Here is a 22,667-nt window from a genome sequence, read left to right on the forward strand (position 1 = left end):
TTGAAAAGACAATTCCTTAAGTTATTACTAAGGGATGCAGTTTCACAATCAGAAATTTAACAGTAGTTACAAGGATTTTCTAACCCTAAATCAGATATAGGATTGAGATTGACTTTGCCCCTAGTGAGCAGCAAGAGGATTCCAAAAAATAAACTTAATCTTAACTGGGGAGCACTCTGCCAAACTTTGGCCCCAGTTAGCTATAATATTAGAGGTAAAATATCTCATAGCCTTAACTATGCCAAAAGAACTATCCTCTTTTCATCAGGAAGAGGCCTTCTAGTAAGTGCATGCAAATAAGGTGCATTTTAGTATGTAAGGTGGATTTCTTAGAGTTTAGTTTCCCAGGATACATGGCCATAACAATCACAGTTTCCCGTGCTCATGACTTGTAAACATCTCTACCATGCTTGTACAGCATTATATAATGATAAATAATTTAAACATTTGTGCTTAATTTTATTTTTAAGCAATCGGGGTTAAGTAACTTGCTCAAGGTTACACGGCCAGTTATTTCTGGGTGTGGTGCTGAGTGTCTGAGCCCGGAATTCAATCTCCAGGTTGTCCCAACACTGGAGCCGGTGCTCTTACTTGATGAGCCACCTGGCCGCCCCTAAGCAATTGGGGTTAAGTAACTTGCTCAAGGTTACATGGCCAGGTGTTTCTGGGTGGGTGCTAAGTGTCTGAGCCCAGGATTCGATCTCCAGGTCTTCTCAACACTGGAGCCGGTGCTCTTACTTGCTGTGCTACCTGCCTGCCCCGATAATATAAACTTTTGGTCTATTGCTGGTGACATGCCTCCTTTGTCTCTTGCCATATAAAATAAGTAGGCATTGGTAAATAAGTGTGGAACCCTTGGGTTGAATGCACAAGATGACTGCTGTCTATACATTCCCCTATCTTGGGGGAAATTTGTGTTTACCTCAACCTGCCCCCATTGAGGCTTGAGGGAATTAAGGGGAGTGAACAAACTGTGCCTGTCTCAATTGACCCCATATAGATGTAGCAGTAGTGCCCCCCCTTCTAGCCACCCCTTGTGAAAAGGGTGATAACAGAAGACTGTAGGAGTTGGTGCTCCCACTATCAGCAACTGTCTTGAGAAGACTAAGCTAGAATAATGTAAGATTATTAACCCCTCCAGAGCTGTCTTCCTGTCCTTCCTTTCTGACCAGATCAAGAGTAAACTTGTGTTAGCGATCTCCTCCTGTCTGCCAGTTTTTACCTGTCTTACAGAACACTACATCAATGGTATCAGACTCAAATAGAAATCAGGACTATCAATTCATACATAAGGATCCCTGCTGTCTCATAATGACTTAGTTTTTAAAAATGTGGTGGTATCTATGTTTTATTGTTTTTTAAATTTACTTTGTTAAATATTTCTTAATTGCATATTAATCTGGTTCTGGCCCACCCCAAGGGTCACAGGTCTGACACAACTCGGTATTATATCACCTGGCTAGCCTAACCTGAGAAAGCAAAATAAATAGATGAGTATCACTGAGAAAGAGCCATGTGTTCCATCAGGAGCAGCATAATGGTTATCACCAGTTTCAGTTTCTTTCTCTCTCTCTCTGTCACTCTCTTTCATATTATAGATACACAAGGGTCATACATACAGCTCAGTTAGAGCTGGAGTCAGCTCATACCAGCTCACAAGAGGTAATTGTTAAATTTTTCAGGGTCAGCTAGGTGGCACAGTGAATAGAGCCCTGGAGTCAGTAGTAGGACCTGAGTTCAAATCCGGTTTCAGACACTTAATATGAAACTAGCCATGTGATCTTGGGCAAGTCACTTAACCCCAATTGCCCTACCTTCCTCCCTTCCAAAAAGAAGAAAGAAAAAAGAAATAAATGAATGCTTTGTAATACAAAATTGTAAAACTTTGGGGTGGCTAGGTAACACAGTGAATAGAACACTGCCCTGGAGTCAAGAGGTCCTGAGTTCAAATTCAGCCTCAGACAATACTTACTAGCCAAGTGACCTTGGGCAAGTCACTTAACCCCAATTGCCCTGCCTTTCCCCCTCCAAAAAGCAAAAAACAAAACAAAACAAAAAAAACTAGGAGCTTTCTATGTATTTGTTCTTTTTTGGACCCTGATAATTCTCTGTGACTATTGTGTGAGCAGGTAAGTTCCCCAATCTCTACACAACTTGGTATTAGGTGAACTCCCAGTTTGCTACCTTGTGCATTCCCTGAACCCCAACATTCCTTATAAGAATTTTATCACATGGATGGGGATTTTGACAATGAACTCGGTTATTTTACTGTTACTTGTTTCTATAAAAGGTTTTTTTGAGCTGTGATCATATGACTGTATGTATGTATGTAAGCTACCATAAGTCCTTAACTGAAATCCATGCTAGCTATGAAACTTTCCATCTTTTCAATTTTTTAACCCCAAACACATCATGTATTTTCTGACTTTTTTTTTTGCCTTTTGGAAGGCAGTTGGGGTTAAGTAACTTGCCCAAGGTTACATGGCTAGTTTTTCTGTGTGTGGGTGTTAAATTTTAGTCTGAGGCTGGAATCAAACTCGGGTCCTCCTGACTCCAGGGCCAGCACTTTACTCACTGCGCCACCTAGTCGCCCTGAGTTTTTCAATGTATTGATCAATTGTACTGATTTATTCCTCCTCTTTTTCTTTTATCTTTAAAAAAAGATTATTTGTTTTATGGAATGGCTCCCTGGGGAGGGATACTAGGGAAAGCTAGTATTATGTTTTTTTTTTAAAAAGAACATTAATAAAAACTTGTTTTTGTATAATCTCATTTTTCTCTTCAGTGCAATCGTTTCCCTTTGTGTCTTTAGAATTTCATTCTTGAATACCTCTCACCCATCCTGGTCTGAAGCATTTCACTGGACTTCATGGGACCTTTCTTTTCACTGAACCCTCTAAAATAGGCCTTCCCAAATGTAAAGTTCTTCTCTTTTTCCATCAGAATCACGGTCATTTCTTCCCAAAGTTCTCATCATTTCCAGCCCAGCAACGAGTTCCTCCATCTTAGTGAGAATCAAATCCAGAACTGAATTTCCCTTTGTTGATTCCTCCTCTTTTTGAAGGATGAAATTTGTAGTAAAGTCAATCAAGAAGTTATGACCTAAACTGATTTTGGCATTAAGAGAGCTCCACCAGGAGTTTGGATAATTAAAGTCTCCCATCACTACTACATCATGCCTTTGTTCTGTATTTATGATTTGTTTTCCAAAATCATAGATTTCTTCTTTCTGTCCAGGTGCTCTTTAAATGTGTTATAATAACAAAATCATTTCTGTTTCTCCCTACTTTGACCTTCATCCAAATACTCTTTGCCATGTTTTCTCCATCTGGTTACTGGTTGTCCTTAAATGGGAATACTTTCTTAGTGTCCAATGTAACTCCCTTGCCATCCACATCCACCTACCCTCTTTATTTTGAATATTTATTTTGAATAAGGTATATCCATACCTTGAATAAGGTATATCCATTTAGAACCATAGTCATGGGTTTCACCCCACCAAGTAGTGATACCTACAAGGCAAAATTTAACTCCTTGTGGAAATGCCATTACTTTTTGTTTCTTATGTAAACTTTGGATATTTTTGCACAGGCATTTAAGACTCTGGGTCTTACCACTGACTCTTTTCTTGGATTTTTTTTTTTACTCCTGTGAATTTCTGGGTCTCTCTGCTGTTATTTCTTTTCCTTTTTTTGTAGTTAGTTAGTCTATAACATTGTGGCAGCAAGGGGTTGGCAGGTGGATGCCAACACAGGTTCTTAGATCTGCTTTTCTAAAGGAAAGCAACGCAAAATGGGTTAATGATCTTGCTTTAAACAAACATATGTCATTTACCTAGTTCAGGGGAAAAAGGTCAGTACCCTGAACTTCAGAGAATACAGAGGTTACAAGCAGAAGTTACAAACAGACAGAGAAACAGTTCAGGAGACAGCCTTCCAACTGTGTTGACCATTACATCCATACTTAAGTCAGTTACCAGAGAGGGAAGCATCAACATCTGGGTTTTCAAAACTGGGGGGCTCAACGGCTACCCAGAGTCTCATGTGGTCAAATCACACAATACTTCTCAAAATGATCCCCAAAGCAAAACCTCACATCAGGGTATATATAGCCTTCTCCTGGCTCAGAGAATGTCACAACCCTCTTGACCCACTGCCCAATCACAGAGCACCAAGGTGTGGGCATTCCTGAAAACCAAGGTTCTCACCACAGGCTCCAGGTACACTGAAGCCTATCAAAGGGCCTAGGATCAGGGAAGGTCTTACATTCCCATTCCCATAACAAATATCTAACTTGAAGGCTACACAGGGGTGGGAAAACTTCAGCCTTGAGGCCACACATAGCCTTCTAAGGTCTTTGGGTGTAATCTTTTGACTGAGTCCAAATTTTATAGAACAGATCCTTTTATTGAGGGGATTCAAGTAAAAGGCCATACTTGAGGACCTAGAGAGCCATATGTGACCTTGAAGGCTGCAAGTTACCCACCCTTGATAGTCTTCCCTCTTCCCCCATTCTTTTTATTTTAAAGCTCCTTTGATTAGATTTACAGGAAACTTGACAGATACATTCTCACCAGCCTTTCTTTGAAATATTCTCTCTCTGTTCAGGAATCTGACATCCCTATATATTGTAATCCATGGTCCAGAACTAAGTGAGTGAATGAGAAAGTATTTATTAAGCATATACTATGAGTCAAACCAGAGATACAAATAATCAGTCCCTACTGAGTTCATATTCTAATTGGGGTTCAGGTTCAGCTTTAGGGTACATGAAAAGTTTCCAAAATCTCCTGTGGAGCAGTTGATTAGTTGGCCAAGGCTAGAGGGTCTTAGGTTATGTGGGCATTGAAGTTGACAGTGCCAAAGGACTACAGGGTAAAAGGGCAGATGAAAAAGCCTAGACATCCCTAGAAGGCAGTGATAGAGCAGATGGTGGTTCTCTTTCTCATCAGAAGGAATGAAATCATTGATTCCTATGTCTCCCAAGCCCTTTGAGTAGTCAAGCAGGTTGGCCTAAAGGAAAAAGCAGGGAAAGGGTGCACTCCTGATAGAGGCAACTATCTCTGTTGCCTAGATATCCAGGTTGCATCCTGGGATTACCCAGGCTGGGAGAGAGAATGAGAAGAAAAATTCAGAAGGTTAAGACTCCCCCATTGGTGGAGCCTCTTGTTCAGTACCTTTATGTCAGCATCAAAATCCTATTGTCAGACATCATCTTCCTAGCTAACTATTCAATTACCAAATTAATATTTCTGTTCTGCATCCTTTTCCTTTAATGGACAGTAGTGACCTCCCCCTATAACCTCCCCCCCACTCCCACCCCATGAGCTTCAGTTTCTTGTCTGAGACTTTATAATTGTTTACAATTCTTCAAGTCTTCTTTTGTGGCCATGCACATCACCAGAAGTTGATAGTCATCATCCATTTTGCTAAGCCTTGGGAAATTGTTTTTTTCTTGGATACATGCCTAATGAAGACAGCTCCCTATTGTTTCTATCATATTGAGAAAAAGCTGCCTCAGTCCCTCTAAGCAAGGAATCACCAACTCCTCTTATTCTTTTCTTCACCTGAATCTTACTGGATAATCCCTTCTCTGATGGCTTCCATGGCCCTACCCTATGATTCCTTGGAAGAAAAATAGTTTCTAACTCCTCAGAGAATCTAGCTCCTTCCTCTTCAGGAAGTCTCAAGACTGTTTTTAAGGTCTACTTGAACAACTGTCCATTTCTTAGCCTTTCTCCTCTGTGTGACACTTTTCCACTCTCCCTTCTCCTGACAAAAGTCAAGTCCCTTGTATTTTTCATGTCCCTTTTCCCCATTTTCCTTTCGGAACACTTCCTTCTTCCCAACAACCCTGAGTGTAAAGAAGCATTTTTCAAGTCCCTTCACTTCCTCAAGGAAGGAGATCAGCCTACATTTGGAACACAGAAAATTCTCAATGAGCTGTGGCAGAAATGTAAACATTTCACATACAATGTAAGTGACTGCAAAATTTCTCTTGTTCATAATAGTTGAGATGTTCAGTATTGCTTTATTTAACTACTCATGGGTGTTTGTACCTCAACCCTTGGCACGTAGTTAAAATTTTTACAACCAATTATTGTCTCTTAATAACTTGGCAACCCCACTCAACTTCCTTTCTTAATTTTCAGCAACACCAGCATACTCATCTCACCTTAAGACTTGTACCATCTTCTTTTCTACTTCACCATTTTGCTCTAAACACTAATTCACTTTTATAAGTTTTCTTAACCCTGTAATTATTCCACTCAAACTTTTTCTTACTTACCTTGCCTTATCATGCCAGCTGCCTTCTTCTTCTCTTTCTTGAGTTTATCTCCTCAAGTTCTACTCCCTTGTCCTCCTTGAACATTCTATACTTTCCTATTATTGTCCTTTCACATAATTGTCTTTGGTCCTGCTTCCTCTTTCAATTTGGTAGTAGAATCCAAAACAATATTTAGGTCTAGAGATTGTTCCTCTACAACTTTTTCTTAATTTCTCCCGAATTTGGCCAGATTTGTCCTAAGATTCAACCTCTTCATTTTTTTTCACTAATTCAAGCCCCTACAAGTCAACTACTTGATTCTCTTCTTGTTTTTCAACTCAATCTTTCTCTGTTCTGCTCTTTTCCCTAAAATGTTCTTACCTAGAAGCTAGATGTTGTGACCCTTTTTTCACTCTGACTATATAATTCTATCCCATTCATGGGCTGTAATCAAAACTTGAAGAACATTAGAGCACAGTGGTCAACTGTGATACATTGTGCAGTACAGCAATTCAATGCACATCCCCAATATTTACTTTGTACCCTTCTGGATGAGTTCCTGCATGTCTAGACCAGATGGACCCATAAACTGATGATGGTGAGGTCAGGCTTGCAGTTTTCAGGGTCTTCAGTGATCTTCATTCCAGGACCCATATCTATTTTCCTATGTGAGTTCTTTCTGAATTTTAAGCTTTTTGCACACCAACTCTGCATTCCTTTTAGTCACACACATTACTTATGTGTTCATTTAGGACAAATTTGTAACAGAATATGATCAAACTTTGTTGTCTGCATTCTATCCCTGCTCTTCTGCCCTGAGGCCACTTTGACCTCTGTTGCCAAACCCTCTTTTCTTTCTTGTAATGGTGACCCTGTCTAATACACTATCTTCCGATAGACCAGCCTATATAGGTTCCTATAGAGTTCCCTATATAGACTTGGTAGTCCTATTTGAATCTTACTTTCTCTCAGTGACCCATGCCTAGGAAAATGTCTCAGATTCCCAGAAGGTTTTCCAACTTATAGACTCTTCTTCTTCTTCATATTCTGTTAACTGACCAATCATAGCCTAAAACAAAAGAATCATATTTAAAAATTCTGCTAAGTTTTCTTCAATGGATCCTTGCAATACTAAGGCAACCAAGAAGGAGTACCCAGTTGATAATCTCTTTAGTGGAGCCCTCCAAGTGCATAGGGCATGCAAATATATCTTGGATGAAGTATATAGAGTATAAAACTCTTCCAAGGGCTACATCTTCTCCCGACTCAAAATTGCAGATTTGGTCTTCAAAGGATGGCTAGTGCTTCATAGTTTTTTTTTTTTAAGCAATGGGGGTTAAGTAACTTGCTCAAGATTACACAGCCAGGTATTCATGGGTGGGTACTAAGTGTCTGAGTCTGGAATTTGTCTCCAGTTCGTCCTGACACTGGAGCCAGTGCTCTTACTGTGCTACCTGGCCTCCCCCATGCCTCACAGTTTTAATAGATAAAATTATAGCTCACTAATCTTCTCCCTTCCCCAGGAAGCCAGTCAGGAGAAACAATTAGAAAATGCATTCACTAAGATGGAACTAAGTAGGAACAACAGCAAAAGCATCACTTCCATATATCTGAAGCATGCTGGCCCCAAAATGCAGCATCACTAGGAAGAGTAGATACAAATTTAAGGGTGTGCTGGTAATAAAGCATACATGTAGACAACATGGAGGGCCAAGGCACTTTACACCTGTGACACTGTAGGGTCCCAATACCTTTTCCCTTCCTGAGGTATTCCCACCCTGTTCTTCTAGGCACAGCATCTCTGCTGGGTGGATATGAAACTGGGTTCCAAGGCTCCAAGCTGCTGTCCTCCACAGATCAATGCTTGACCTCCTAGAGTACTTCTCTCTTGAATCTATAGTCGGTTATTTTTTCTGTTTCCAGGGGTCACACTCCTTGAAGTTTCCTTCTGCTCCCAAGTGTCTCAGTCTGAATCTCCCCAGAGAATAGCCTGTTGTTTTTTGTTATTGTTTTTAAGACCACCAGGATTTGTAGCCTATTATTGGGCAGCCAATAGCTGGAAGTTTCCTAATCCCATCAAAAAGAACCTTGCTATACTTCATAAAGGGATAAAAGGGCTAAATGGGTCTTTGGACTTCATTTAACTCCTCTCAACTGGGCTCTTTAGGTGATTTCATCAACGGGCATGGAGGGACACTACATTGTTCCCCCTACCACCCCAAAAAAGAATCTTGACTTCATTTTGCCTTCCCCAGACCAATTTCTTACCCTTTGCCCCATCAATCCCATCAATAAATAAAAAATGTTTTATTCATCACCTATATTGCAAGGCTAAAATGCCCTGGGAATACAAATACAAAGCTGTGACATGCCACTGCCCTCTTGAAGCTTGCATCCCAGTAGGGTAATACAACATATCCACTGATAAGTTTATATGGGCTATATTCAGAATAAATACACATGTAGGAGGAGGTGAGGCAGTGAATCTGGAACTCAAAGTTTGAAAAACAAATATTTTTTTAAAATTGATTTTTTATGCACCTGGGAAATAAGATACACAGGCAATGGGGAATAGAAATCCATCTTGCCCTACCACAAAGTAAGGGGGTAGGGGATGGAGGGGGATATAAGAGAGGGTAGATTGGGGGAAGGGGTATTCAGTATGCATGCCATCTTGGGGTGGGAGTAGGGGAGAGATGGGGAGAAAATTTGTAACTCAAAATCTTGCAGAAATGAATGCTGAAAACTAAAAGTCATTAAATAAAAAACTTTTAAAAAGAGATCTTTTCTGATAATCTTAATTATTTCTCCCTTCTCCCCTCCTCACCCACCCCCACTGGGAAGATAAGCAATTCAATATAGGTTATACACGTATGGTTATGCAAAACATTTCCATCGTAGTTATATTGTGAAAGACAACTGTATTTCCCTCCATCTTATCCCGTCCCACATTTGTTCTATTTTACCTTTGACCCTGTCCCTTTTCAAAAGTGTTTGCTTCGAACTACACTCTCCCTCAATCTGCACTCCCTTCTATCACCCCCCTCTTATCCCTTTCCCCCCTACTTTCCTATAGGATAAGATACCCAATTGAGTGTGTATGTTATTCCCTCCCTAAGCCAAATCCAATGAGAGTAAGGTTGATTCATTCCCTTTCACCTCCCTGCTCTTCCCCTCCATTGTAACAGCCTTCTCTTGCCTCCTTTATGTGAGATAATCCACCCCATTCTATCTTTTGCCTTCTCCTCCCAATATATTCCTCTCTCACCTCTTAATTTTATTTTTTTAGATATCCCTTCACATTCAACTTACTCTGTGCCCTTTGTCTATGTTTACATGTACATACATATACACACATATACACATAGATACATACACCAACCTATACAGTATGTATACATACATATACACATACACATACATATACATATACAATTTCCTTCAACTATCCTCATACTGAGAAAAGTCTCATGAATTACAAATATTGTATTTCTATGTAGGAATGTAAATAGTTCAACTTTAATAATTTCCTTATGATTTCTCTATCCTGTTTATCTTTTCATGCTTCTCTTGCTTCTTGTATTTGAGAGTCAAATTTTTTGTGCAGCTCTGGTCTTTTCATCAAGAATACTTGAACATCCTATATTGCAAAACCATTGTTTTATGATATCTTCATTTCTCATAAAGTCATTATCTTCCATTTGTTCCAGTCTAATTTTGAAGGAGCTCTTCAGTGACCTTTTGAAATTCCTTTTCCTTTTGGCCATTTCTGCTTTTAAGGCATTCTTCTCCTCATTGGCTTTTTGGACCTCTTTTGCCATTTGAGTTAGACTATTTTTTAAGCTGTTATTTTCTTCAGTATTTTGGGGGGTCTCCTTTAGCAGACCATTGACTCATTTTTCATAATTTTCTTGCATCATTCTCATTTCTCTTAATAATTTTTTTTCTACTTCTCTTACTTTATTTCCAAAAACCTTCTTGATCTCCTACATAGCCTGTAACCAGTTCATATTTTTCTTGGGGGCTTTTTTTAAAGCAGTTGGGGTTAAGTAACTTGCTCAGTGTTACAAGGCCATTTATTTTGTGTAGGTGTTAAGTATCTGAGGCCGGAACTGATCCCAGGTCTCCTGACTATGGGGCTACACCACCTGGCCACCCCTTTTGGAGGCTTTTGATGCAAGAATTTTGACTTTGTTATCTTATTCTGGTTCTATGTTTTGATTGTCTTTGTCACCAAAAAATTATTCCTCCATTTGCTAATCTTGCCAGTCAACTACTTGACTTTTGAGCTCTTTGCCATGGTAGAAATATGCTTCCATACTGGAGAGTGCTATGTCCCAAATTTCAGGGGTTTTTCACAGCTGTTAGCAGAGCTTCTTCTAGGTACCTGCCTCAGAAATGTGAGGAGGACTGCCTGTCCACATCTTCAACAAGTTCTGAAATGCCACAGCTCCTCACCCCAGGACTGCCACTCAAGACTGCAACCCAGATCCAAACAGGGCAAAGCAAGAGAATCCTGCCTCAGCGCCAGCAAAGAAAGTCCTGCAATTACTCTCTAGACAGTTGCTCTGTCCCCCCATGATCTGTGGACCTGGAGCTCAGGGGGCAGTCACTTCAGTAGCAGCTGTAGTCACAGCCACCTCTGCTGCCCCAGGAGTGGGGGCCAGTTTTCCTCCCTTTCCTTTTACTTTCTTTTTGGCATTTATGGGTTGAGAAGTTTGGAAACTGCCACAGCTGCCAGTGATTCCCTCTCCTGAAGTCTTCTCAGGCCAGTCTGGGTTGGTGTGTCCTACATGGGACTGCACTCCAGTCCCACCCTGGTGCAATAGACCCTTCCTGTCAGCCTGCCAGGCTGCCTTCTGCAGGAGATTTGCTTCTCTCTGTCACTTTATGGGTTCTGTAGTACTAAAATTTGTTTAGAGTCATTTTTAGAGGTATTGGAGGTGGTTGGAGAGGGAGCTCAAGCAAGTTCCTGCTTTTACTGAGCCATCTTGGCTCTATCCCCCCAGAAAAGATCTCTTAAAGGAAGAAGTACTTGAGGGGAGCCTTGGAGAGTACACTATGTGAAAAGGCTTCTATTTAGTGGATTAAAATTCATAGAATTGCTTGTGACTCCTAATTGATGGTCTACAGAACTCTGCGACTCAATGCAAATGCAATGAGGATTAGAAGTTTCATTATCTCAGTTTTAGCCAAAAGAAATACTTAGGGCAAAATGTCTTTATTTCATGATAGCTTACTATGAATCTAGTCACCAAGATCATTGAAAAATCCTGAAGAAAATCTGTATTCCAGTTAACATGTGGGTGACAGACAACCAACCTTTAAGGGATTATGTCAATTTAGAGCATTTAATTTTTACTTAAATAAAGGAAAACTTTGAGATTTCCAGCCAAAAGGAACAAGATGTACCACAGTGACTCATACACTTGCCCATCTTGTATATTTATTTCCCTTCACACATTTTATGTAGAAAATATTTTTTAAGTTTTGTTTGATTTTTTCCCATATAACTTGGCCTTATTTTCCTTGCCAATTTTGAAGAAACAACAGCTTCTGCCCACAGTCTTTTAGAAGTATAAATGTACTTTATGCTAGAGTACTACACCAGGTGGATAAAAGGTTAAATTGAGTAACAGATTACTTTGCACTGATTACTTTGTTACTAAAAGGTACTCACCTCCTCTTCATATTTCCAGCTTCCAACTTCACAAGCCATATCAGTTGCCACCATGTAGCTTCCTTGATTCACCTATTCACTCTTTTGAGTTCTCTCTCCTAGCATTCTTTATTCCTAATGCATTTATTATCCTATTTTGCATCATGGTTAGATGTTGACCTGTCTTATATTCCCCATTAGATTTTAAGTAAGCCCCTTGAGGGCAGGTGTTCTATTTATGTTTATCTCTATCTCAAAGATTATGACACTGCCTTGCATTTAGATAGTACTTAAAATATTTCTTATTGGTAAGAAAAAAATGTTAGAAAATCTAGAAATTAGTTAATGTTGCTGATAGTTTCTGTATAATCCATAGGTTCCCAAAGTGGATGATATCCACTCTGGAACAATCGGGGGATGGGGGGGCAGTAGTAACCTTGGGTGCAGTTGGGGGGCATTGAATAAAAATAAGGAAGCTGTGGAAACATAAGGAAGGAAGAGAAGAAAATTTTGAAAAATTGTTCATCTGTTGTGTAACGGAATCAAAGTTGTAGTGATAACATTATTTTCCAAATAAACACACAAAATACAAGTTATAACCAACTAGTGGTCAAGTCCGCCAACAGGTCTTAATAAGCAAGTGTTGGTATGTGAGCATGTAGCACATTGTCTGAAAGTCCAGCATACATCAGTAGGAATATGTGCATGTAATTATTTGTTTGAATACAATACTTAATGGTTACATTATGCAATATTGCATCATCAAAATTTCAGTGCAGGGAAAAAAAACTCACAAGTTTACAATAAATTATTAAATTTAGGATGCGTCATTTTTTAATGATGCAATTTAAAAAAAATGTTAAGGGGCTAAAGAAAGTAGATTTCCAGGAGGTACCAAGTAATTTTTTTTAAAGGGGCAGTAGGCCAAATAAGTTTGGGAACTTTTAGTATAATCAGGAATATGTCTATGCTTTAGGAAGAATGTCAGTGATTAGATCTTTATATACATTTGTATTTATTCACTTTATAATTATGACACATGTATATTTTGTATATTGATTATCTCCTTCCTTAGAATGTAAGCTCATTGTGAGTAGGAATTGTGCCATTCTTTGTACTTTTGGCACTTAACATGGTGCTTGACATACAGTGGGTCTTTAACAAATACTTGTGATTAATGGCTTAAATAAATTCATCCATTGTGTTTGTGCCTCAGGACCCTAATGTTGTAGGAATTCTCTTAATTCAAGCTGTTTGTTTTCCAGTGAAGAGTCATAGAGGAAAATAACATAAATAAATACAGTAATCTCTATTAGTATATAAAAGATAATTTTGCCTGAAAAAATTGATTAATGCAAATTTAGCATTTAATGAGGGATTATTCGTTATATTGCAAAATTGTGGTGTTAGCTCAAACTGGGGGAGGAAGGAGAGTGGGCAGACTTATCCAATGTAATGTGAAATTCATTATGCTATAAACTTGCAAAGTATTGAATTATTATAAAATCTTAAAAGTATTAGTTTTGGGTTTTATAGCAGGAGATTGTGGTTTTGCTCTCTTATCTGTGTTGTGTCCATCTGTTGAAGCTGGGAGAAACTTAGCTTGATTCCTTTTTAATTTAGAAACCATGTTTTCAAAAATAAATCTAAATATGCACTTGGCAGCACTGATTACACTGCTAGACAAACAAGAAAAAAACTTGCCCACTTACCAAAATTCTAGGTTTGCACATAAAATGCTGGATGGCACCACTTTGAAAATTGACTTTTGATTTGAAATTCTTGTCATATTCAGAGCTAATTAGAGACTGACATGTGTGTTTATGTGTGTTTTAATGGAAAGAACCATTCTTTTGCATGTTGGTGACTCAGATGCTAATGATTTTTTCAGGAGCCACATGTTTACAAATATTTCTTTGACCTTAACCAGATACTCTTAGTGGTTTTTCTTATTTTGAGGACTGCCTTCTTGGTGATGTTAAGTCAAAGAATTTTGGAACAAGTAAAAATGTACTAGTAAATCTTTGGTGCATAGTGAGTGTCAACTGAGCCACCAGGAGGCTTCCTACCTAAGATAATTGGTTCTACTCTAGTGTTAAATAATCAACGTGTTTATTAAGGCACTGGAAGTACAAAAACAAAAGTGGAACAATCCCTTTACTCAAGGAGCTTTCATTCTACTGAAGGCAGATAGCATGTACATTTCTAATTATGTATAAGATTAATGCAAAGTTATTTCACTTAGGGACCCCTGTGCATGAGGGGATTAGTAAAGGCCTCACAGGAGAACTGGTGCCTGAGCCAAGCTTTGAAGGAAACTAAGGATTCTAAGTAAAAGAATAAATGTTATTCAGTCATGGACTGCTGTGTGCAAAGCTATGAAGCAAAAACTTCTAGTGGTATGTATGGGGAACAGCAAGGAAGCTAGCTCATCTGAGTTGTAGAATATTTGAAAAACAATGCTATAAAAATCCTCAAAGGCTTAAAATATCAAGCAAAGACGTTTGTATCTGATCCTAGAGGTGATGGGGGGCCATGGAAAATTATTGGGTAGTGGAGTAAGTAACATGATCAGATCGGTGCTTTAGGAGTCTCATTCTGGAAGCTGTATGGAGGTTGAACTGGAGAAGAGAGAGCCTAGAAGCAGGAGAAACAATTAGAGGGGTATTGCAGTAGTTTAGGCTAGAGGTGATGAGGCCCAGAACTAAGGTAGTGATTGTATGAGTGGAAACAAGGGGCAAGATGACAAAGATGTTGTAGAGATAGAAGTGACAAAGTTTGGTGACCCGTTAAGCATGTGCAATAAAGGAGAGTGAGGAGGTTGTGAACCTGAGCCAGTGGAAGAGTAATGCCCTCCAGATAAAGAGAAAATTTTGGAAGGATTTGGGTGGGAATACCGTAAACTCTCTTTGGGACATTTCAGTTTGAGATGCCTGTTTGACATGCTCTAGCTAGTTGATGATGACTAGTACAGGAGGTGATAGCAAAGACTAGAACTACAAATATAGATCTGAGAGCCATATATATAGAAATATAATTGAACCAGTGAGAATCAAGATAGTGTAGAGCAATGGGATCAAACTCAAATAGAAAAAGGGATGACAACCATACATAAGCATCCCTGTGGGCCACATATTGACTTAGAAACCCACACATCAACATTATCTATGTTCTACTCTATTTTTGTTTATTGTGTCATCTATTTCCTAATTATACTTTAATCTGATTTGGGCAACACTGGCTATTATGTGGCCAGTGGGCTGCATGTTTGTCACCACAGTTACAGAAGAAGAAGAAAGGACCTAGTACAGAGGTTTACATTACCTGTACTTTTGGAGGATGTGACATGAATGATGATCCAGCAAAATCTGAGGACTGTTCAGAGAACAATATCAGAGTATCAAGGGAAAAAGATAGTGAAAAATGCTGCTCTGAATTCAAGAATGATGAGGATTAAGAAGAAGCCTAAAGAAATGAAAGGGGACAGAATTCCTGGCACATGTAGAGAGGTTGGCCTTGGTTGGTTGTTTGGTTGATTGGTTGATGTCCTTTGTTCTTGAAGAGAATCAAAATGGCATCACTATGTCGGTCTTAAGGTACAGTGTGTCTGAATGTGGCTGATCAAACCAATATGAGTTCAGAAGACTTTATCATAGGTTGGGCACAAATAGTCCACATGAATATTTGAAGTTGAGATGTCTCTAAATTTGCACAGCTTACATTTCTTTTGAGCTACTGCAATTTTGATTTGCTTATAGAGCACATTGCTTACTTTGATGTAGGCATGCCATGCTGGGTGGTCCTGGTAGAGAGGCTGTCCTTGGAGAACAGAAGGACCACATCATTATCAAAAACTAGTGGAAAGAAGAAGAGGAGGGGGAAATGATGTTGAGAGGTTTTGAGATGGAGAGTAGTGGCAAGAAGGGAACTTATATCAAATGCTCTCAGTGAACCAGGAGCTTCTCTGCTGTGGTATGGGAGACTTGAGAGGAGAAGAAGTTCAGAACAGTTACAACTTGGATTTCTCACCTCGGTAGCAGTGTTCACAATGCAAGTGTATCATTGTCAAAACATTTCATCTTTTAAAAAAGAAATAAGGGGAAGAGGACCTTATGGGAATAATTCTACCCAATTAAGAGTTCACACTGGTGACATAAACATGCTGTGACACTCATCTACTGTCTTTTGGGAGACAGAGCCTGGTAAAGTTTGGGCATTAATTGAGGCTCTCCCTTTGTCCTGAATATTGTAAGAATACACGTTTTATTCATGGAATGATACATCTCTTTGCATTCTATAGATTTGCCAGGAACATACTGATATTTTAAGTTCTAAAATGATCACTAATATGAAATCTCATAGGAAACAGCATAACAGAGTAGAAAAAGTAGAGGCTTGTAATCTCCTTCCACTTAAACTGCTCTCTCCAAAGTTACCAATGCTCTTTTCATTACCAAGTCGAATGGCCCCTTTTCAATTCTCATTCTTCTCTACCTCTCTGTAACCCTTGACACTGCTCTATCACCTTCTTCTCTTTGATACTCTCTTCTCTCCAGGCTATCGGAACATCACTCCCTCCTCTTTCTCCTCTTCCCTACCAGACTGCTCCTTGTCAGGCTACTTTTCCAGATCTTCATCAAGTTCCCCCCCTCAAACCATAGATAGTGCACAAGGTTCTATCTTGAACCCTGTTCTCCTCTCTTTATATTAGCTTGCTTACTGATCTCATCAGTAAATCTACCTATCTACTGGCTTTCAGACTCCTTGAAACTCAACACATTCAAACTGAACTTATTTTATGGACCCCTAAACCCTCTCCCTCCTAACTTCTTTATTAATATCAAGGGCAACACCATTCTGCTGGTTCCTCAGGCTCACAGCCTTGTTGTTATCCTCAACTACTCACTATCTCTTATCCACCATATCCAATCTTGGCCAATATCTCTCAAATACTTCTTTCCTCCAATACTGCCACCACGGGAAGTAGGCCCTCACTGCCTCCTACCTGCACTATTGCAATAGCATGCTGGTGCATCTGCCTCCCTCAAGTCTCACCCCACTCCTATTCATCCTCCCTTCAGCCACCAGAGATTTACCTAAAATCAGGTCCAGCCATGTCACCTTTTGCCCTCCACTCAATAAACTCCAGTGGGTCCCTATTGCCTCTAGGAAAAAGAAATGCAAAACCCTCATTTGGAATGCAAAGCTCTTTGTAACTAAACCCATTCACCCCCATACACCACCTTTCTTAATCCTTACTTCCTACCACATATTTTTTTTGATCCAGTGACACTGACCTCCTGGATGTTCCACAAACTAGATTACACACTCTTAGCTCTGGACATTCTCACTGGCTGTCCCCCAAGCCCAGAATGTTGTCCCTCCTCATCACCTAGTGGTTTCCCTGACTTTGTTCTACCTATAATCTCATTTTCTACAGGAAACTTTTCCCAACCTCTTTTAATTTTAGTGTCTCCCTTCCCCTGTTAATTATTTATTTAATCCTGTATATAGCTCTCTGTCTATATATTTGTTTGCCTGTTGTCTCTCCCATTAGTGTGTGAGCTTCTTGAGGGCAGAGACCATGTTTTCCTCTTTTTGTATCCCCAGTAGATGATGCAGTGCCTGACACTGAGTAGGTGTTTAATCCATGTTGTTTTTTTTTTCTTCTAATTATCATTAGCTGAGTGTTGAATTACAAATCAAGTGACTTTGGTTCTAGTCCTAATTCTACCCTGTGTGACCTTGAGAAAGTCATTTAGCCTCTTTTGGCCTCTTCTTTAAAATGGGAGGGATGAATTATGGGATCTATAAGATATTTTTGTGCTCTAAAATCCTACTATTTTTCCCCCTATTGAGAAAAGAAAAGAAAAAACAGAAATGTCTGATTCAATATGAAAGTCTTTCATAGATATATTATAGTACTATTGTTTTTGATAACTTCATAGGCAATCAATTATTATTGTGAATAGTGTGTATTTTTGGTTTTGTTTTACTATATTTTAAAAATTCTCACTAGAAATTGAAGCAGATGCCTTCTCATAGATTTCACATGCTTTATAAAAGACTGATAATTGGTCCCAAATAGCTTGAAAAATATTCATTTCACATAGAAGTCATTGAAGAAAAATGAATGGATGAATTTTAAGCTTATCTAAATCTGCATATTTGCTAAATGTAAAATTAGACATTAAATTAAAATGTTATTTTGATAAACAGGACAAAAAATAATCCTTTGATATGAGTTTAGGCTAAAATATTGGTGAATTTAAATATAACAAATTTGGGTTTAGATTGTTCTATGTAACCCTCAAGAGCATTTTGCATGTTATTACCATCACTTCTAGAATACAAAGCCTTTACATTACTTGTATGTGAATTACAGACTTAACAATCCCTTTTTCAACATGATTTTGTAATAAACTGTTAGAGGATAAAAACTTTACATTTATCAGTGGGACTGATACTTATATTGGATAAAACTTAAACATTGCCGAAAATAACTGGTTCTGACATTTCTGACATTCAATTAAGAATTAAATTATATACTGGTAAATAAATGATCTTAAGCTGTTTAAGGTTTCATCAGCTGTCTGCAAGATTGATTTTCTTCAAAATTACAGTACTAAAATGTTTTCTTTTGTTGTACAGACTCAAATAGCAAACCACAATTTTGAAATCGGCTCTTATTTGCAAAAAATGCTTTGACATAGTGCATTTGTTCTGCCTGGGCAGCAATAAAGGATTGTGGTATCATTTGGAAGACGGTTGTTTGACAGAGCCTGTTTGTTTATTTGGGGTAATGTGAGCTGCATTCAGAAAATGCCATATTTTGTTTCACGATTGTGTACATTCTCTCCCATTGCTTCCAGGCAAGACTTGTAAGGAGAGAAGACATGGATGTAGACCTTGTTTCCATGAGCAGTGGGAGTGCTTTGACTCAGAACAGAGAAAAAAATAAGCAGGCATCCAGACACTCAGCAGAATCTTCATGTAAGTTGTGGTTTCGTTCCATGTACATTTAGAAATTGCAAATGAATTGATGAACCTAATGTCAAAGTGAATTCTTTTAGTTAGGAGGTTAGAATGCCATCAGCCAGAATTGCTTAAAACATGTATTTAGTGCAATTTCCCCTTAAATATCTTCTTTTGGTATGAGAAAAATTAAATTATTTAAAAGATTAACAGCATGACCTCTTACTGTAATTGTAACCTGTGATCCAATGGATTTTTCCCCATGGGTCAGATTCAGTCTCTTTGATCATTCATTTCTAAAATGTTTATTTTTAGCTAATTATAAAAAGTAGGCCTCATGTATCACAGCCATGTCTTTTTGTCTTTTGATATTAATTTACTGGCTATTTTATATTAAGCTAATTCCTAAGGAAAAGATTTCTAAAAAAAAATAGTAAGTCTGATGACAGTACACTATTGTCAACAAACCACATATTTTGAAATGTTTCCTGCTGAATTGTTGATAGTTATTTAATTGTATTTAGGCCATGTTGACTCTTTGATATTTGTAAACTTGTCACACAGATATAGTCTGTTTTAATTTGGGGAGAAAACATGTTTTGCTTATTTTAGTAAGGATTGTACTATGGTTATTACTGCTAAGTATTTTATAAACATTATATATTTAATCATTGTAACATTGCAATGTGAGAGTTTCACTTTTACAAATTCCTATTTTACTTTTATCCTACACATCTGAGCAAAATTTCAAAATGTTATTAACATACATTTTATTTATTCTGTTGGTTGATAAAATTTGTGTTTTTGAAATTAAATTCATTGGTTCTAACATTCAATGCATCACGTGGTTTAGATTAAACTTTAATATTATTCACTGATATTGTTAACATGTTTGTTCATTTTTATATTGTTAGTATGCTAATATTCTATTATTGCTAAAAGACAGCTTGACATAATGGATAAGAGGGTTTCCCTTAGAGTACAAACTCAAACTCTGACATGCTACCTGTATTATTTGCCTAACCTTCTCTTTTTCCTCTCTCTCTCTATATATGCATACATACATATATATACATATATATATAATGTGTGTGTTTGTGTATCTGTGCATGTATATCTGTATAGCTATAGTATGTCTATATATAGTGTATATATAGTATGTCTATAGATAAACATGCACACACATACATATATGGAAAACAAGAGCATACAAATTAGTGTATATATAGTATATACTACATATAGTACACAGTACTATATAAAACATAAAATGAGAGCACACAGATTAATATATATCTATATATGTATGTATATGCATTAGTCTCTATGTATGTGTGTGTGTGTGTGTGTGTGTGTACACATACACACACACACACACTATTAGGCCAGGCCTAAAAAAATGAAATTTAAATAACACTCCCACAATAAAGTGTGTACTGTTGTTTTCCTTCAGTGGAATGGAGGTTCTTGAAAGGTAAAAGCTATTTTCTCTTTTGTCTTTGTATTCTGGGGATCTAGTACAGTGATTAGCAAAAAGATAATAGCTTAATAAATCCTTATTGAATTGGATTGAAGTCTATTGAAATTTGATCCCAGAGAAGTCACTTGGTTTCTAAATATCTCAGATAATTTCCTAGAATTATAATTTAAGAGGAATTACTGATCGCCATCAATGGAGTAGCCCATGTTGATGAAATTCCAGATCCCAATAAAAATGTATTCATTCATACATTGAATTAGAGTAAAAAAAAATTCATTGTGCATGTGAACATGGTGCTATATATCTAAATGAAAAAAGAAAAGTGAAAAATTCAGTCAGTTCTCCAGATGTTCACTTTCAAAATAATCAGTGGCTCATAATTGTTCACTTTTCACCCAAATATTTGGCATTGCGTAGATACAACAAAGGTTAAAGGACATTCATTTATCTAAGAACAGTAGAAATGGTCTGAGTCTCAACCTCTGTTGAGATTCTTTGCTACTTATCAACTCAGTGACCTTAGGTCATCTAACCTCTCTCAACTTCATTTTATTCATCTGCAAAATTAGGGAAAAGGATTAAATGATCTAGTAGACCCATTTTAACATGGTATTTGGCACATAGTAGACACTTAGTAAGTAATTGCTGACTAATTGATTTTAGCTCTAACCTTCTATGCATCTATGTATAATTCTTATTTTCCTTTCTCTGCTAATTGGAAAATCATATCCTAAGTCTTTCCCTGCCCTAGAGACTACCTGTGTTACCCTGGTCAAGTCACTTCACCTCAGCTTCTCAATATATCTGTAAAATAGAAATAATCACATTTTTCCCATAGATATGTTGTGAGCATCAAATGAGATAACATATGTAAAGTGCTTTGCATACAGTAAAGGAATACAGTAATGTAATTAATTATTGTTGTAATCTTTTATTGATTAAAGCAATTTTTATTGTTGAGGGTTTTATATTTTTACCCTAGTCAAGGCTATTTGCTATTTTTATTAGTTTATAAATATAATACTTTCCTTCTGTGAATACATATTCATCTCAGAATTTATAATTTGAATTATTATTCAATCTGTTTTATACAGTTATGATCATAATACTCACATTTATAATATTGTATAATTCAGATTATATCATTTCTGTTTATTAGTTTCATTAGACTTTTCTGTAACATGTATCTTTGAATAATTGTAAGAAGATAGTATATTTGATAACCAATCATAAGAAGATAGTATATTTGATAACCAATCAATAAATACACAAATTACAATATGATCTTAGTAACCTCAACCATCATAAACTTTATTCCATCATAAATGCCGTTTTTATGGTTATATTACTTAGCCACACCCTTGAGGGGATAGATTGCCTTTATTATTATCCTAGTAAAATTCAGATTAATTGCCAGTAAACTACTGTTGTTTATCAGCATGCAAAGATGTGCTCTCCAAATCTCTTCTAGTCTTAGAATCATGACATTGAATGATAGGATTCAATTTAATTTAAAAAAAATATTTATTTATGACTTCCATCTAGTTGACTCTAGGAGTTTGGAAGTTTGTTTAGTTGAAGGTAGTAAAGGGTTCATCTGTTGAGCTGCAAGAGGAAAGGAAAAAGGTACTCACTCCCTTTCTCTGCCAACCTCCAGAATATAAGCATCATCAGTCTTTGCCAGTTACTTGCCTTCTTCTATCACCAGATTTAATCAACCTCTAGTCACTACCCTTAAAACCATTACTACAAAGATTTTTTTTCCCATCCCTGGAGGAAAGAAATGGTGAAAGGCATCTTGACCACAATAACTCCAGCTCGCACAACTACTTATTAAGTCTGTGGCTATAACTTACAGGAGGAAAAAAGAGCACTCCATTCACATGCCTCAATCTTTCTCTGATTTTGAAAAGTTCTCTCTCTGTCTCTCTCCTTCTGTGTGTGTATGTACTCATAAATGGAGAGAGATATAATATGTGTATATATACACATAGTATGGTATATATGTATAGATATTTACTTATGCAAATTAATATATAGTGTGTATATATAGCATAAACCACATATACTATATAGTACTATATAAAACATTAAAAAGTACAAAAATTAGTGTGTGTGTATATATAGATACATTATATGTATATACATATCTCTGGTATATATGTGTGTATATATGTATGTGTATATTAAGCCTCATAAAATGAAATTTAAACATATATATATATACCTACATATATGTGTGTATATGTATACACACACTAATCTGCGTACTATTGTTTTCCCTAA

General features: G+C 37.4%; 1 protein-coding gene across 1 annotated transcript in view; it reads left to right on the top strand.

Moving 5' to 3' along the window:
- The window catches only part of LRRIQ1 (leucine rich repeats and IQ motif containing 1), a 308,516-nt gene that overhangs the window by 262,200 nt on the left and 23,649 nt on the right, over positions 1-22,667 (top strand). Inside the window, exon 27 of the mRNA XM_069095103.1 lies at positions 18,799-18,919. Coding sequence (XP_068951204.1) covers positions 18,799-18,919 — 121 coding nt within the window. The remainder of the gene's footprint in view (positions 1-18,798; positions 18,920-22,667) is intronic.

The sequence above is a fragment of the Petaurus breviceps genome, unplaced genomic scaffold (genome assembly GCF_028583685.1).
Source record: "Petaurus breviceps papuanus isolate PSGF00001 unplaced genomic scaffold, PetGlider_PUasm1.0 225, whole genome shotgun sequence".
NCBI classification, from domain to species: Eukaryota; Metazoa; Chordata; class Mammalia; order Diprotodontia; family Petauridae; genus Petaurus; species Petaurus breviceps.